The 16666-nt window shown below is 46.2% G+C and overlaps 1 protein-coding gene across 4 annotated transcripts in view; it reads left to right on the top strand.

Annotated features, from left to right (window-relative positions):
• msrb2 (methionine sulfoxide reductase B2) overlaps positions 1–16161 on the top strand; it is a 41590-nt gene extending 25429 nt beyond the window's left edge. For all 4 annotated transcript variants that reach the window (XM_072508490.1, XM_072508489.1, XM_072508491.1 and 1 more), the window contains 3 exons: positions 10108–10184; positions 12086–12233; positions 15164–16161. In XM_072508490.1, the coding sequence (XP_072364591.1) occupies positions 10108–10184; positions 12086–12233; positions 15164–15271 (333 nt within the window). In that variant the 3' untranslated portion in view covers positions 15272–16161. The remainder of the gene's footprint in view (positions 1–10107; positions 10185–12085; positions 12234–15163) is intronic.
• Positions 16162–16666: the final 505 nt, after the last annotated feature.

The raw sequence follows: 16666 nt of genomic DNA, 5'->3' as shown, positions 1-16666 counted from the left end.
CGTGACATAGTTCAATAGGTTCAAAATCAGCCTGCTATTCCTTCCAACACTTCCCTAAAGGAAAGGAAAGTCTGTGAAGATATCAAACAAACATGCCAATCTATGAATAGTCGTGATATTGGATTGGATTTGGATTGGATTTGTTTATTGTCACGTGTAACGAGGTACAGTGAAAAGTATTTTTCTGCGAGCAGCTCAACAGATCATTAAGTACATGAGAAGAAAAGGGAATAAAAGAAAATACATAATAGGGCAACACAACATATACAATGTAACTACAAAAGCACTGGCATCGGCTGAAGCATACATATAATAATTTTGAGGGATGCCTGTATATCAGGTTACAGAAAATCACTATTTTAACGGGATACAAATGTTCCTATGATCTTGTGGAAGGAACAAGTTGTAAAAGAAAATGCCATGAGATATTTCAGTCGTAAATCTCCTTGTCCAAGGATTTATTTTCCATCGTTTTAATGTAAGCATCTTTACCAATGAAGGTGCAAGTTTTATTTACATTGGAATATCATCAAAATCTTGAACTATGCAGGTAAATACAATCCATTCAAGCATGTGTGAAACTGAAAAAAATACTGCTGTTTACTGCAACAATAAAGGTCCCCATGTAATTCTAGCATTTGAAATAATTCTATGTGAGTTCTAAATTAAACATTTAGTTTCTTCCACAGTGAAACACTTCAGCATTGATTATGTTACTGAGGGCTAATTATGCCCAATAACTCATGCTGGATTCTGTAGTTAAAAACCAAAAACATTCTAAACTTAAATAATTAAAAATTATGTTTCTGGGGTAATTTTTATTTAGTTTCTCTGCAGTAATTGTGCCTTTCAAAGTGGTAAGAATACTAAATAAATTCTCCACAGCACAATTGGTTTGTAGTTCTGAGTTTCCTTCAGCAGTATTTTAGTCTACAGTTTCCTTGACTCATCGCTGAATACAGTACATCAACATCTTGTGGGTTACCATTGATCAGAAACTTAAGTGGACAAGCCACATATGAAGGAATTGACACTGAAGTGCTTTGAGATAATCTGAAGAAATAAATGCACGTTCTTTCTATTTTGCTATCAGTAGCAGTCACCTGAAAATCTTAATAGTTCTCCTTGCATAAGGAGAAAATGCAGAAAATCTCACCCAAGAAGATCCCACATATTAATCATGGTGTAGCTATTGCTTCGAGACCTGTTAGAACGAAGCTGACTCAGCCATGATGCTATTAAGATTGCAGCTGTTGCTATTGTCAGAGTGGAAGGCTTATTTTCTTTCTGATTTCGACTTTACAGATTCCTTGGGTGTCATTTGCCTACATTGAAGAGGCAGGTTTGAAAAGAGGCATGTTTTCCAGAAAATGGCAATCCATCCAATCCATACTTGAAACAGAGAGCTAGAGAGTTTCAATTTTCTTGATTTTGTTACTTGTTTGAATATAATTGGAACAATAAGGAGGTGTAGAGAAGCTGAGCAGCCAATGTATTGTCCCCAAGTCCCAATCCTGAGTACTCTGATCCACTGCAAGCTTTGAGGAGTAGGGTCACCAAAAAGCATGAGGCACATTTTATCAACTGAATTGCAATGATTATTCAGATTGACCAAATCATTGAAAGAATAATTGTTTTATCGTGCTGTGAAATGGGGGAAAAAATCGATTTAATTTTTTTCTGGTGAATATAAAGCATTTTTGCCTTCATGCAGCAGGTGTATATGACTATGCACACAAGTTGCTTTGCAGTGCAAAATTTTCACTTAACTGACTACCCAAATAAAAATGCTAATCAATTAATTAGGTTAATTAGTAGATCTAATCAGGTTGATGAGCAATCATTGGAAACACAATGTACCCCAGGTGCAGGGAGGGGCAAGGGCTGTGTATTCTGGAGTAAAAAGCACAGCTTAGTGTGCAGGGCTATCCTACAGTTGATCCTTGGGAATGGCAGGCTCGACTTCCGGGTGCGGCGATGACCAGCTAAGTCGCACGTTTCGGCAGCTCCCGGTGGAACGGACTTTTGGGCTCTTGATAGGAGCCCCAACGGCAATTTTAACGGCTAAAAACACCGTGCGGTAAACCAGAAGGGAATTCCCCCTGGACACGGATGGAAAAAGGAGAGGAAAGTGGCCGGATTGCAGCGGATCCTTTGGAACAGCGGCAAGGAAGGCAAGCAAAAACCAAGATGGCGTCGGAAGGTGGCAGTTTCGCATGGGGCCCTGAACAACAAGAGTTCTTGAAATGCTGCATGGAAGAGATAAAAAAGGAAATGAAGAAAGAGCTGTTGGCCCCGATACTACAGGCGATCGAAGGGCTAAAGGAGGAACAAAAGACCCAGGAGCAGGAGCTTCGGGTCGTGAAGGCGAAGGCAGCCGAGAATGAGGACGATATACAGGGCCTGGTGGTGAAGACGGAGATACAGGAGGCACATCAGAAACGATGTGTGGAGAGGTTGGAGGCACTGGAAAACAACGCAAGGAGGAACAACCTGAGGATTCTTGGTCTTCCTGAAGGTGTGGAGGGGGCGGACGTCGGGGCATATGTGAGCACGATGCTGCACTCGTTAATGGGAGCGGAGGCCCCGACGGGTCCGTTGGAGGTGGAGGGAGCATACCGAGTTATGGCGAGAGGACCGAGAGCAGGAGAAACTCCCAGAGCCATAGTGGTGAGATTCCTCCGTTTTAAGGATAGAGAAATGGTCCTTAGATGGGCGAAAAAAACTCGGTGCAGTAAATGGGAGAACGCGGTGATCCGCGTTTATCAAGACTGGAGTGCGGAGGTGGCGAGAAGGAGGGCGAGCTTTAATCGGGCCAAGGCGGTGCTTCATAAAAGGAAGATAAAATTTGGAATGCTGCAACCGGCAAGACTGTGGGTCACATATCAAGGGAGGCACCACTACTTTGAGACGGCGGATGAAGCGTGGACTTTTATTGTAGAAGAAAAACTGGAATGAGTGGATTATTAAAAAGAACGTTTGGACAAAGTGGTGGGGCGAATGTGGGGGGGCGAAGAGAGGTTTTATGTTCTAATCCTGCGGTATGGTAACTTTTCTCTCTCCCACAGGTGGTGATGGGGGGAGGTGGGGAGGGAGAGGAGATGGGGCGTTGGCCATGGGGGGCGGGGCCAAGGGAGAAGCGCGGGCTTGGCTCCCGCGCTATGATAATTATGGCGGGAATAGAGAAGCAGGAAGGAGGGGACGTCGCACGGTGCGAGCCGTGGTCACGGGGGGAAGCCGAGGTCAGCCAGAGTTTGCTGACTTCTGGGAGCAACATGGGGGGAGTAATTACGCTAGCGGGGGGTCTAGCGGGGGGGGTGGGAGGGGGGAATTACTGGGTTGCTGCTGCTGGGGAAAGGGGGGAGCGGGTACGGGAGAGGATGGGCGGGGGGGCACCGCCTGGGGGAGATACAGCTGTGTGGGAACTGGGTGAGAAGCTGGAAAAAGATGATGGCTAATCGGCAAGGGGGGGGGGTGGGAAGCCCCCCAACTCGGCTGATCACGTGGAACGTGAGAGGGCTCAACGGGCCGATAAAGAGGGCACGGGTACTCGCACACCTTAAGAAACTTAAAGCAGATGTGGTTATGTTACAGGAAACGCACCTGAAACTGATAGACCAGGTTAGGCTGCGCAAAGGATGGGTGGGTCAGGTGTTCCATTCGGGGCTGGATGCGAAAAACAGGGGGGTGGCTATATTAGTGGGGAAGCGGGTAATGTTCGAGGCAAAGACTATAGTGGCGGATAACGGGGGCAGATACGTGATGGTGAGTGGCAAACTACAGGGAGAGATGGTGGTTTTGGTAAACGTGTATGCCCCGAACTGGGATGATGCCAATTTTATGAGGCGAATGCTAGGACGCATTCCGGACCTAGAGACGGGAAAGCTGATAATGGGGGGAGACTTTAACACGGTGTTGGAACCAGGGCTGGATAGGTCGAAGTCCAGGACTGGTAGGAGGCCGGCAGCAGCCAAGGTGCTTAAGGATTTTATGGAGCAGATGGGAGGTGTGGACCCGTGGAGATTCAGTAGACCTAGGAGTAAGGAGTTCTCGTTTTTCTCCTATGTCCATAAAGTCTATTCGCGCATAGACTTTTTTGTGCTGGGTAGGGCATTGATCCCGAAGGTGAGGGGAACGGAATATACGGCTATAGCCATTTCGGATCATGCCCCACACTGGGTGGACTTGGAGATAGGGGAGGAAACAGGAGGGCGCCCACCCTGGAGAATGGACATGGGACTAATGGCGGATGAGGGGGTCTGTCTTAGGGTGAGGGGATGTATTGAAAAGTACTTGGAACTCAATGACAATGGGGAGGTCCACGTGGGAGTGGTCTGGGAGGCGTTGAAGGCGGTGGTTAGGGGGGAGCTGATATCAATAAGGGCACATAAAGGGAAGCAGGAGAGTAAGGAACGGGAGCGGTTGCTGCAAGAACTTTTGAGGGTGGACAGACAATATGCGGGAGCACCGGAGGAGGGATTGTACAGGGAAAGGCAAAGGCTGCATGTGGAATTTGACTTGCTGACTACAGGCACTGCAGAGGCACAATGGAGGAAGGCGCAGGGTGTACAGTATGAATATGGGGAGAAGGCGAGCAGATTGCTGGCACACCAATTGAGGAAAAGGGGAGCAGCGAGGGAAATAGGGGGAGTGAGGGATGAGGAAGGAGAGATGGAGCGGGGAGTGGAGAGAGTGAATGGAGTGTTCAAGACATTTTATAAAAAATTATATGAAGCTCAACCCCCGGATGGGAGGGAGAGAATGATGGGCTTCTTGGATCGGCTGGAATTTCCCAAGGTGGAAGAGCAGGAAAGGGTGGGACTGGGAGCACAGATCGAGGTAGAAGAAGTGGTGAAAGGAATTAGGAGTATGCAGACGGGAAAGGCCCCGGGACCGGACGGATTCCCAGTTGAATTCTACAGAAAATATTTGGACTTGCTCGCCCCGGTACTGACGAGGACCTTTAATGAGGCAAAGGAAAGGGGACAACTGCCCCCGACTATGTCTGAAGCAACGATATCGCTTCTCTTAAAGAAGGAAAAGGACCCGCTACAATGCGGGTCCTACAGACCAATTTCCCTCCTAAATGTGGATGCCAAGGTCCTGGCCAAGGTAATGGCAATGAGAATAGAGGAATGTGTCCCGGGGGTGGTTCACGAGGACCAAACTGGGTTTGTGAAGGGGAGACAGCTGAACACGAATATACGGAGGCTGTTAGGGGTAATGATGATGGCCCCACCAGAGGGTGAAACGGAGATAGTGGTGGCGATGGATGCCGAGAAAGCATTTGATAGAGTGGAATGGGATTATTTGTGGGAGGTGTTGAGGAGATTTGGTTTTGGAGAGGGGTATGTTAGATGGGTGCAGCTGTTGTATAGGGCCCCAGCGGCGAGTGTGGTCACGAATGGACAGGGATCGGCATATTTTCGGCTCCATAGAGGGACAAGGCAGGGATGTCCTCTGTCCCCATTACTGTTTGCACTGGCGATTGAGCCCCTGGCGATAGCGCTGAGGGGTTCCAAGAGGTGGAGGGGAGTACTTAGGGGAGGAGAAGAACACCGGGTATCTTTGTATGCGGATGATTTGCTACTATATGTGGCGGATCCGGCGGAGGGGATGCCAGAAATAATGCGGATACTTGGGGAGTTTGGGGATTTTTCAGGGTATAAATTGAACATGGGGAAGAGTGAGCTGTTTGTGGTGCATCCAGGGGAGCAGAGTAGAGAAATAGAGGACCTACCGTTGAGGAAGGTAACAAGAGACTTTCGTTACCTGGGGATCCAGATAGCTAAGAATTGGGGCACATTGCTCAGGTTAAATTTAACGCGGTTGGTGGAACAGATGGAGGAAGATTTCAAGAGATGGGATATGGTAGCCCTGTCAATGGCAGGGAGGGTGCAGGCGGTTAAGATGGTGGTCCTCCCGAGATTCCTCTTTGTGTTTCAGTGCCTCCCGGTGGTGATTACGAAGGCTTTTTTAAAAAGGATTGAAAAGAGCATCATGGGTTTTGTTTGGGCCGGGAAGACTCCGAGAGTGAGGAAGGGATTCTTACAGCGTAGTAGGGATAGGGGGGGGGCTGGCACTACCGAGCCTAAGTGAGTACTATTGGGCCGCTAATATTTCAATGGTGAGTAAGTGGATGGGAGAGGAGGAGGGAGCGGCGTGGAAGAGATTAGAGAGGGCGTCCTGTAGGGGGACTAGCCTGCAGGCTATGGTGACAGCCCCATTGCCGTTCTCACCGAGGAACTACACCACAAGCCCGGTGGTGGTAGCTACACTGAAGATTTGGGGACAGTGGAGACGACATAGGGGAAAGACTGGAGCATTGGGGGGGTCCCCGATAAGAAACAACCATAGGTTTGCCCCGGGGGGAATGCATGGGGGATATGGAATGTGGCAAAGAGCAGGAATAACGCAACTGAAAGATCTATTTGTGGATGGGAAGTTCGCGAGTCTGGGAGCGCTGACCGAGAAATATGGGTTGCCCCAAGGGAATGCATTCAGGTATATGCAATTGAGGGCTTTTGCGAGGCAACAGGTGAGGGAATTTCCGCAGCTCCCGACACAAGAGGTGCAGGACAGAGTGATCTCAAAGACATGGGTGGGGGATGGTAAGGTGTCAGATATATATAGGGAAATGAGGGACGAAGGGGAGACTATGGTGGATGAACTAAAAGGGAAATGGGAAGAAGAGCTAGGGGAGGAGATCGAGGAGGGGCTGTGGGCAGATGCCCTAAGCAGGGTAAACTCGTCGTCCTCGTGTGCCAGGCCAAGCCTGATTCAGTTTAAGGTATTACACAGGGCACATATGACTGGAACACGGCTCAGTAAATTTTTTGGGGTGGAGGATAGGTGTGCAAGGTGCTCGAGAAGCCCAGCGAATCATACCCATATGTTTTGGTCATGCCCGGCACTACAGGGGTTTTGGATGGGGGTGACAAAGGTGCTTTCAAAAGTAGTAGGAGTCCGGGTCGAACCAAGCTGGGGGTTGGCTATATTTGGGGTTGCACAAGAGCCGGGAGTGCAGGAGGCGAGAGAGGCCGATGTTTTGGCCTTTGCGTCCCTAGTAGCCCGGCGCAGGATATTGTTAATGTGGAAAGAAGCCAAGCCCCCGGGGGTGGAGACTTTGATAAATGACATGGCGGGGTTTATAAAGCTAGAGCGGATTAAGTTCGTCCTAAGGGGGTCGGCTCAAGGGTTCACCAGGCGGTGTCAACCGTTCGTCGAATATCTTGCGGATAGATAGATGGGGGGAAAAAGAAGGCAGCAGCAGCAGCCCAGGATTTGGGGGTGGGGGGGGGGTGGGGGGGGGGGGGGGGCGGGGGGGGGTGTAGCTTGTGACAAGGCAGTTGCCAATTAGGGCTAGTTTTCATTTTTGTTATTTAATATTTATTCATTTTTTGTTTTTTGTTTATACAAAATAGGTCATTGTTATCTGTGTTGTTATAATATTGTGTAAAGGATGCACAATGTACTGTGTTGGTTGACCAAAAATTTTCAATAAAATATTTATTAAAAAAAAAAAAGGGAATGGCAGGCTCTGTCTAGGCTGCAGAGGGAATGATGATAGTCACTGGGGGCATCTTTGGCCTGTAGATAGGGAACAGATAATATAGAGGGAGGGGGTCAGTACATAGGGTTGCACACAGCCTCCAGATGGGCCAGGTAGAGCTCCTCATGGGTGCCTTGCAGATGATAAGCTTGGAAGGGGTGGGGGGAATTTCCATCACAACAATGACAGGATCCTGTATAAGTGAGGAAGGCTGGAGAATAACAGGTGGAATTTGTACCTGCACATAGTGAGGCTCCGGGTAAATTGAAGGCACATGGATGTTGAATGTCATGGACATTGGCGGCACACGGACAATGAGGCAGCATGGTAGCATTGTAGATAGCACAATTGCTTCACAGCTCCAGTGTCCCAGGTTCGATTCCGGCTTGGGTCACTGTCTGTGCGGAGTCTGCACATCCTCCCCGTGTGTGCGTGGGTTTTCTCCGGGTGCTCCCACAGGCCAAAGATGTGCAGGTTAGGTGGATTGGCCATGATAAATTGCCCTTAGTGTCCAAAATTGCCCTTAGTGTTGGGTAGGGTTACTAGGTTATGGGGTTATGAGGATAGGGTGGAGGTGTTGACCTTGGGTAGGGTGCTCTTTCCAAGAGCCGGTGCAGACTCGATGGGCCAAATGGCCTTCTTCTGCACTGTAAATTCTATGAGGGAGGGAGGGTCAAATCTCATCTTGTAGTAAAGGTGAAGCACCATTATCTATCACAGAACAATGGCAACGTGCAAACCTGAAAGTAGGGTCGGTTTCGTCTAGGAGGGGCATGAGGAGGTGTGGGATGTTGTCTAAGCGGGCTATGGGGCTCCTTCTTGGGATGCACACTCACTTCTTGATGCTGCTACAGTAGACTGGTTGAGGTCAATTACACATGGCAGAGACCTTGTTGCCCAGGAAGCAACAGCAAGGCAATAAATTCACACTGAGCTGTTACAGGGATGGGCAGAGGTCAATAGCTGTGGGAATATGTGGGCATGCAATAAATTTTAATTGATGGCCAATCACCAGAAATAGAGAGGGAGGTCAAGGAAGGGAAAAGTCGAAAACAGACCATGTAAAACTGAGAGAAGGGTGGAAGTTGAAAGCAAAGCGGATGAAGTTTTCCAATTCCGGGTGAGAGCAAGGCATAGCACTGATACAGTCATCAATGTATTGAAAAAAGAGTTGAAGGAGGAGGCCCGAGTAGGACTGGAACAAGAAATGTTCCAAGTGTCCTCCTTTTCAAGTAAGGTGGTGCATAGTGGCAATGTCACTGGACTAGTAATCCAGAGGCCTGGACTAATACTCTAGGAACACAGGTTCAAATCCCACCACAGTTGGTCGAATTTAAATTCACTTAACAAAATTTTGAATTGATAGCTAATCTGTAATTGTGATCAATTGTCATAAAATCCTCTCAGGTTCACTAATATCCTTTAGGATGGGAAATCTAGAAACCTGTTCTGGTTTCTGGCCTACATGTGACTGCAGGTACACAGCAATGTGGTTGACTCTTAACGGTCCTCTGAAATGGCCTAGCGAGCAACTCCGTTCCATGGCATTTAGGGATGGGTAAAAAATGGAGGTATAGAGAGATTGGACGTCCATGGTAAAGAGGAGATGGGTAGGGCCAGGAAATTTGAACTTTTAAAGTGCAGTGAACTTTTAAAGTGCAGGAGGGTATCAGTAGAGTCGTGGGTGTAGGTAGGATTAAACTGGGGAACGGGAAAAAAAAGAGTCAACGCAGGAAGAAATCAGTTCAGTGGGGCAGGAACAGGCTGAAACGATAGATTTATCAGGGCATTCCTGTTTATGGATTTTGGAAAGTAAGTAAAAAGGAGCTGCACGGGGGTTGTGGGAAGCCATGGAGGGATGAAAGATCACCAGAACGGATGAGGTCAGTGACTGTTCTTTCACTTTGTTAGCTACATCTAAGCTGCCTGGGTTCAGGCAAGTGGGCTGTGTTCTTGCAGGAAGAGAATGTGCATTCCATATCAGGCCGATAGATACTTTACCCATGTGGATACCTTTGAATGATAATATATTGCAGATGTTGGAAATTTGAAATAAAAACAGAAAATGTTCGAAAATCTCAGCAGGTCTAGCAGCATCTGCGGAGGGAGAAACCGAATTAAGCCGAAATTCTCTGGCTGTTTGCTGGCGTCAGGAATCTCTGGTGTTCTCGGCAGTGCACCCCGCCTGTGGGGTTCCCAGCAGCATGGGGTGGCTTCAATGGGAAATCCCATTGACAGCAGCAGAACAGAGAATCCCTCCACCAGCGGAACAGTGTGCCGTCTCCTGCCGCCGAGAAACACGTAGCTTGGGGGTTTGCTGCTGAATTTCACCCGCAATGTTTTGAGTCAACATGACTCTTCAGCTTTTTGAAGTTTTGTCTAGGAACTTACAAACACAGTGATGTGTATCAGGCACTTGGTAGACAAAAAGTACCAAATTCAAGTAGCACATGCATTTTTTTGTCATCTTTATCTATCTCCATTGTTGAATATTTAAAATGAAATACAGATTACAACTTTTAATGTGATAAACTATCCTGTTTTACTGTTTGCAGCCTTTCAGTGGAATCCATCTGAATAATACAGAGCATGGCATGTACCATTGTGTGTGTTGCAGTGCTGCACTGTTCAGGTAGGCCACCAGAGCAATGCAAAGTCATATTGTCTGTAACCAGCATTAGATAATAATAATAATCACTATTGTCACAAGTAGACTTTAGTGAAGTTAAATGTGGGTCTATCAGTTCTTTCAGTGTATACACTAGAATAGTTAAATAGAAATAACAATTTTAAAAACTACAGATGATTGTCACCAATGGGAATAGGTTCCCCTCCAAGTCACCCTGACTTGGAAATATATCGCCGTTCCTTCTCTGTCGCTGGGTCAAAATCCTTGGCACTCTCTCCCCAGCAGCATCTGTGAGTGTACCTACACCTCCGGGACTGCATCGGCTCAAGAAGGCAGCGCACCACCACCTTCTGAAGGGCAACTAGGGATGGCCAATAAATGCTGGACTAACCAGAGCCGCCCACATTCCGTAAATGAATGCAAAAAAAAACCACTTTCTGTGTTGACATCTTCAGGAATCTCTCATGTATTAATCATAGAATTTACAGTGCAGAAGGAGACCATTTAGCCCACCGAGTCTGCACCGGCTCTTGGAAAGAGCACCCTACCCAAGGTCAACACCTCCACCCTCTCCCCATAACCCAGTAACCCCACCCAACACTAAGGGCAATTTTGGACACTAAGAGCAATTTATCATGGACAGTCCACCTAACCTGCACATCTTTGGACTGTGGGAGGAAACCGGAGCACCCGGAGGAAACCCACGCACACACAGGGAGAACGTGCAGACTCCACACAGACAGTGACCCAAGCCGGAATCGAACCTGGGATCCTGGAGCTGTGAAGCAATTGTGCTATCCACAATGCTACCGTGCTGCCCTAAGAACTGAGTTGACTTATACTAGTCTTCTTGATTATAGGGAACAGCAGGCAGGGCAACTTATTTTCACTAAATGTGATTTCCCCAATGTCAGTAAAAATCTGAGAATTCTATATAACTAAACAATTGGTAAATAAATAGAGAGCAAAAGGAAAGACCAAGAGAATTTTTTTTTAAACAGAGCTCATATGAGATGGATGCCTTACCAGAAATAATGTTGGAAGCAGAACTTTTGAAAGGGAAGTGGATAAATATTTGAGATGAAAGACTTAACAGTCTATAAGGAAAGATGAAAGAAGTGGAATTAAGTGGATAGTTTTTCAGAGAGCCTTGCAAGCACAATGGATGGAACAGCTTCCTGCTGTGCTGTAATATTCCATTATATGTCAAAAATAAGTCTTGAAATAATGTATACGTTTAGTGCTGAATGCAAACACATTTTTAAATTCATTATTGAGTTGTGGGTGTCCCATTTATTGCCCATCTCTAGTTGCCCTGGGAAAATGTGAGTGGACATTTATGTTGAACCACCGGGTAGCTGTTTTAATACAATTGAGCAGCTTGCTAGGCCACTTCAGGGAGCAATTAAAACCAGACCGCAGTGATACTGGAGTCACATGTCACAGATAAGATTCTCTTCTCTAAAGGACATTAGTGAATCAGGTGGGTTTTTTAAAAAATCCAGCCACTTTGTGGACATTTTTACTGATGGGAGCTTTTATTTCCAGATTTAACGGTTTCAAGTTGTCTAAAACTTTCATAGTCTCTTTGGAACTTGCGTTCTTTGGGTTATCTGTCTCGGGCTCAAGGCTATTTGTCCAATAACATAACATGACCAGTACCTTCTAGATACACACTGGTTGGCGGTGAAATTCTTTATGATGACGACTTGGGTTAATTTCTAGCTAATTCAGTCCACATTTCTCAATTTATATTTTAATGGTTTTATTCATTTGTATGAGGATCGAAGTATTATATCATGACTCTTATCTGTTTTTAGTTTATTTGTGAATTATTAAATTGAGATTTATTGATACTGTGTTTATTGGAATAAATTTATTACACTTCATATCGTTAACAATAGCTCTGAAACCAAGTATGATTCTGGCACCGGTTGGCCTTCTTTCTGGCAAGTTCATGGTACGGTGGACAGTGATGAAACCAACACCAATGCACTACGTCGAACAGATAACTCCATGGGTTCAACAGGAACAGAGGTTATCTGTAAAAAGGTAGATAGAAACAATTGATCAATGTTGCCAACAGTGTTGTCAATTTTCAATCAGTTCCTTCTTGTAGGGGTGGCACGGTGGCTAGCACTGATGCCTCATGACGTCCAGGACTCGGGTTCGATCCTGGCCCCGGGTCACTGTCCGTGTAGAGTTTGTACATTCTCCCCGTGTCTGCGTGGGTCTCACCCCCACAACCCAAAGATGTGAAGGGTAGGTGGATTAGCCACGCTAAATTGCCCCTTAATTGGAAAAGGTTCAACAAAAACAAAGTTCCTCCTTGTGGTTAAAGTACCAAATTTCCCCCCTGTTGTTCGCATTGGTGATCGAACCATTGGCCATGTCATTGAGGGAGTCTAATAAATGGAGGGGGGTGGTCCGAGGGGGAGAAGAGCATCGGGTGTCGCTATATGCGGATGACCTGTTGCTGTACGTGGCGGATCCAATGGAGGGGGTGGTGGAGGTCATGCAGACTCTAAGGGAGTTTGAGGAGTTTTCGGGCTATAAGCTCAATGTAGGGAAGAGTGAGCTCTTTGTATTACAGGCAGGGGACCAAGAAAGTGGGATAGGGGACCTACCGCTGAGGAGGGCGGAGGGGAGCTTTCGGTATCTGGGGATCCAGATAGCCAGAAGTTGGGGGGCCCTACATAAACAATCTGACGAGGTTGGTGGAGCAAACGGAGGAGGATTTCAAAAGATGGGACATGTTACCGCTCTCGCTGGTGGGTAGAGTGCAGTCGGTCAAAATGGTGGTCCTTCCGAGGTTTCTGTTTGTGTTTCAGTGCCTTCCCATCGTGATCACTAAGGCCTTTTTTAAGAGAGTAGGCAGGAGTATTATGGGGTTTGTGTGGGCGAATAAGACCCCGAAAGTAAGGAGAGGGTTCCTGGAGCGCAGTAGGGACCGAGGAGGGTTGGCGCTGCCAAACCTGGGGAGCTACTACTGGGCAGCAAATGTGGCAATGATCCGCAAGTGGGTTATGGAGGGAGAGGGGGCGGCATGGAAGAGGATGGAGATGGCGCCCTGTAAAGGAACGAGCCTGGGGGCGTTGGTGACGGCACCGCTGCCGCTCTCGCCGACAATGTATACCACGAGCCCGGTGGTGGCGGCAAAGCTAAGGATGTGGGGCCAGTGGAGACGGCACCGGGGTGCAATGGGAGCATCGGTGTGGTCCCCGATCAGGGGTAACCACCGGTTTGTCCCGGGGAAGATGGACGGGGGGTTCCAGAGCTGGCATCGGGCGGGGATTGGAAGAATGGGGGACCTGTTCATCGAAGGGACGTTTGCGAGCCTAGGGGCACTGGAGGAGAAGTTTGAGTTACCCCCAGGAAATGCCTTTAGATATATGTAGGTGAGGGCTTTTGTGAGGCGACGGGTGAGGGAATTCCCGTTGCTCCCGGCACAAGAAGTTCAAGAATGGGTGATCTCGGGTGTATGGGTCGGGGAGGGCAAGGTGTCGGAAATACACCAGGAGTTGAAAGAAGAGTCGGAAGAGTTGAAGGGTAAATGGGAGGAGGAGCTGGGGGAGGAGATCGAGGAAGGTCTGTGGGCTGATGCCCTAGGTAGGGTTAATTCCTCCTCTTAGTGTGCCAGGCTCAACCTGATACAATTTAAGGTGGTCCACAGAGCGCACTTGACGGGGGCGAGGTTGAGTAGGTTCTTTGGGGTAGAGGACAGATGTGGAAGGTGCTCAGGGAGCCCGGCGAACCATGTCCATATGTTTTGGTCATACCCGGCACTGGAGGGGTTCTGGAGAGGAGTGGCGGGAGCAATATCTCAGGTGGTGAAAGTCCGGGTCAAGCCAAGCTGGGGGCTAGCAATATTTGGAGTAGTGGACGAACCGGGAGTGCAGGAGGCGAAAGAGGCCGGCATTCTGGCCTTTGCGTCCCTAGTAGCCCGGCGAAAGATCTTGCTAATGTGGAAGGAGGCGAAGCCCCCCAGCCTGGAGGCCTGGATAAATGATATGGCTGGGTTCATAAAGTTGGAGAGGATTAGGTTTGCCTTGAGAGGGTCTGCGCAGGGGTTCTACAGGCGGTGGCAACCGTTCCTAGACTATCTCGCGGAACGTTAGAGGAAGGTCGGTCAGCAGCAGCAGCAACCTTGGTGGGGGGGGGGGGGTGGAGGGGGGGGGTGGAGGGGGGGGGTGGAGGGGGGAAGGGGGGGACTGCCTGGGAGGGTGGATGAGCAAGAGATAACATGAAGGGTTGGGGAAACTGGCACGTACGGGTGAGGGCCAGTGTACAAAGCTGTGTAAATATATAATTTTGCCATGTATACATCTTGCTCTGCACGATTTCTCGTTTTTTTTTGTCACGAGGGGGGGGGGGGGGGGTTATTGTTTGTAAGGGAGAAAAATTGTGTTAAAAAACTTTAATAAATATATATTTTTTAAAAAGTACCAAATTTCCTGTCTATATAAATCATATGGGAAAACTATTTCCTCTCAATGCAAGTAAAAGTTGATTGCTATGGGACAAGTATTCTGAAGATATAAGTTTAAAAGAGACCGCATTCTCTGAACTTCATAGATTGTAGGTTAAGTTTTGTACATTTGTTTTTCAAAAAGACTGCCTCAATGCATACTTAGTTAAAATATGAGGTGGTCATAGACAAGGTTACAGCATTATCTTTTTGCAAGTACAGTATGCTACTAACAAAGCTCATATGATAACTTTAGAATTTATAAATATAACGTATCTATGCATGATTTGTAGCATACTTTTAAAAGTGGTTCAGAAAATTTGCTGGTAATTGCTAATATTTTTGCATGCCATAGAGTGGGGGGGATGCTGGGTATCTCTCCCCATAAAAATATACATATTTAATCTGCATAAACCCCTGCCAATGATTTTGTTTTGCGGATTGCAGTCTGCAGCGAAGGGATTCTTAGCATCATGTCAAGTCCACTGAACTGTGCTTTATTTTTATCATTTAGTGTGATGCACACCTGGGCCATGTGTTTGACGATGGACCAGAACCTACAGGACATCGATTTTGCATCAACAGCGTTGCCTTAACTTTCAAACCCAAATCAGCACAGTGATTTCTACAGAATGTTATGTTGTAATTTGTTATATAATAATTGTTTTAACCTAGATTGAGTACCCAACAGTGTCAATGCCACAATTTAGTGCCACTACTTGCTTTCATCATAGCTTTTTCTGTGTGATACATTCTGTCAAATATTTATTGTGCATTAACAGAAAGAGCAAATTGTGCCTACCAGTGTTTGTGTGGAAATAGTGCCGATACACTCCTTAAATTTCAAGCAAAGATCATATTTCATTTTATGCTGCAAATCTATTAATCATGTGATTGTGTAAGAAATAAATATTAAATTAATATCAAAGTGATTTTATTTATGCAAATAATTTTTAAAATGTCACAAAGTATCTTGCACTTTTCAAATAAAAAACAGAAAATGCTAGAAATACACAGATATAAAATGGTATGGGAATGTTTTAAGTAGAGATCCTTCATCAGAACCCAATCCCATCTGTAATATTCTAAATTTACTTCTTTTGAAGGCTTCCTAAAATTGTGATTCTGAAATTTGAAGTTTTCCTTTCACCCTTGCTAAGTTAAACTTCTAATTTTTCAGCCTAAACTAACCCACATTTAAGAAGCCGTGTAGATGCAGTTCTTATTAATCTGCTGGCATTCATTGAGAGAATATTTCTATTCAAAAGCTCAGCCAAAAATAAAAATTTCATTTATTCAAATTTGTATTTGGGTAACTGTGATTTCTTAATTCTCAACAGGATCCGAGACTCTTCAATCTTCCTGTTTGATATACTAGAGGTTAATTATGTGACTTATAGTGTGAATAGATGTGATATGTAATTTTTTTAATCCATTGTGACTTGACTGTATATATCTATTCCTGTAGTTCATGAAGGCCATCTAATGCATTAAAATGGGTAGTTACCTTGAGCTATTATGAATGAACATTGTTTTAATTCATCTAGTCTTTAATTAGAGCAACCTTTTCCAAAAAGGTAAAAATTGCAATGGGGCAAGATATGTATATATCAGTATAATAGGCTGATATCAGGCACCCAGCCACTGCAAAGCAAAGGACTTATGTTAAACAAACATTATCTGAAAGATAAATTGCTACAATTCTTCAACTGTAAATTCCAACTAAGCATTTAATTTACATTCGACCACTACCTCCTTGGACTCTGCCAGCAGATCATTACTTCTTTCCAGATTTCCCTCCAGGATTCACGCATGAACAAGATCCTTGTCCCCCATGATCTTATTCTGAATGGCTGCACTGACATAATATAATAATACTAATCTTTATTGTCACAAGTAGGCTTACATTAACACTGCAATGAAGTTACTGTGAAAAGCCCCTAGTCGCCACATTCCGGCACCTGTTCGGGTACACAGAGGGAGAATTCAGAATGCCCAAATTACCTAATAGCATGTT

This window comes from Scyliorhinus torazame, chromosome 6, assembly GCF_047496885.1.
Source record: "Scyliorhinus torazame isolate Kashiwa2021f chromosome 6, sScyTor2.1, whole genome shotgun sequence".
NCBI lineage: Eukaryota > Metazoa > Chordata > Chondrichthyes > Carcharhiniformes > Scyliorhinidae > Scyliorhinus > Scyliorhinus torazame.
The sequence above is the reverse complement of the archived record's forward strand: the minus strand, read 5'-3'. Positions and strand labels throughout refer to the sequence as shown.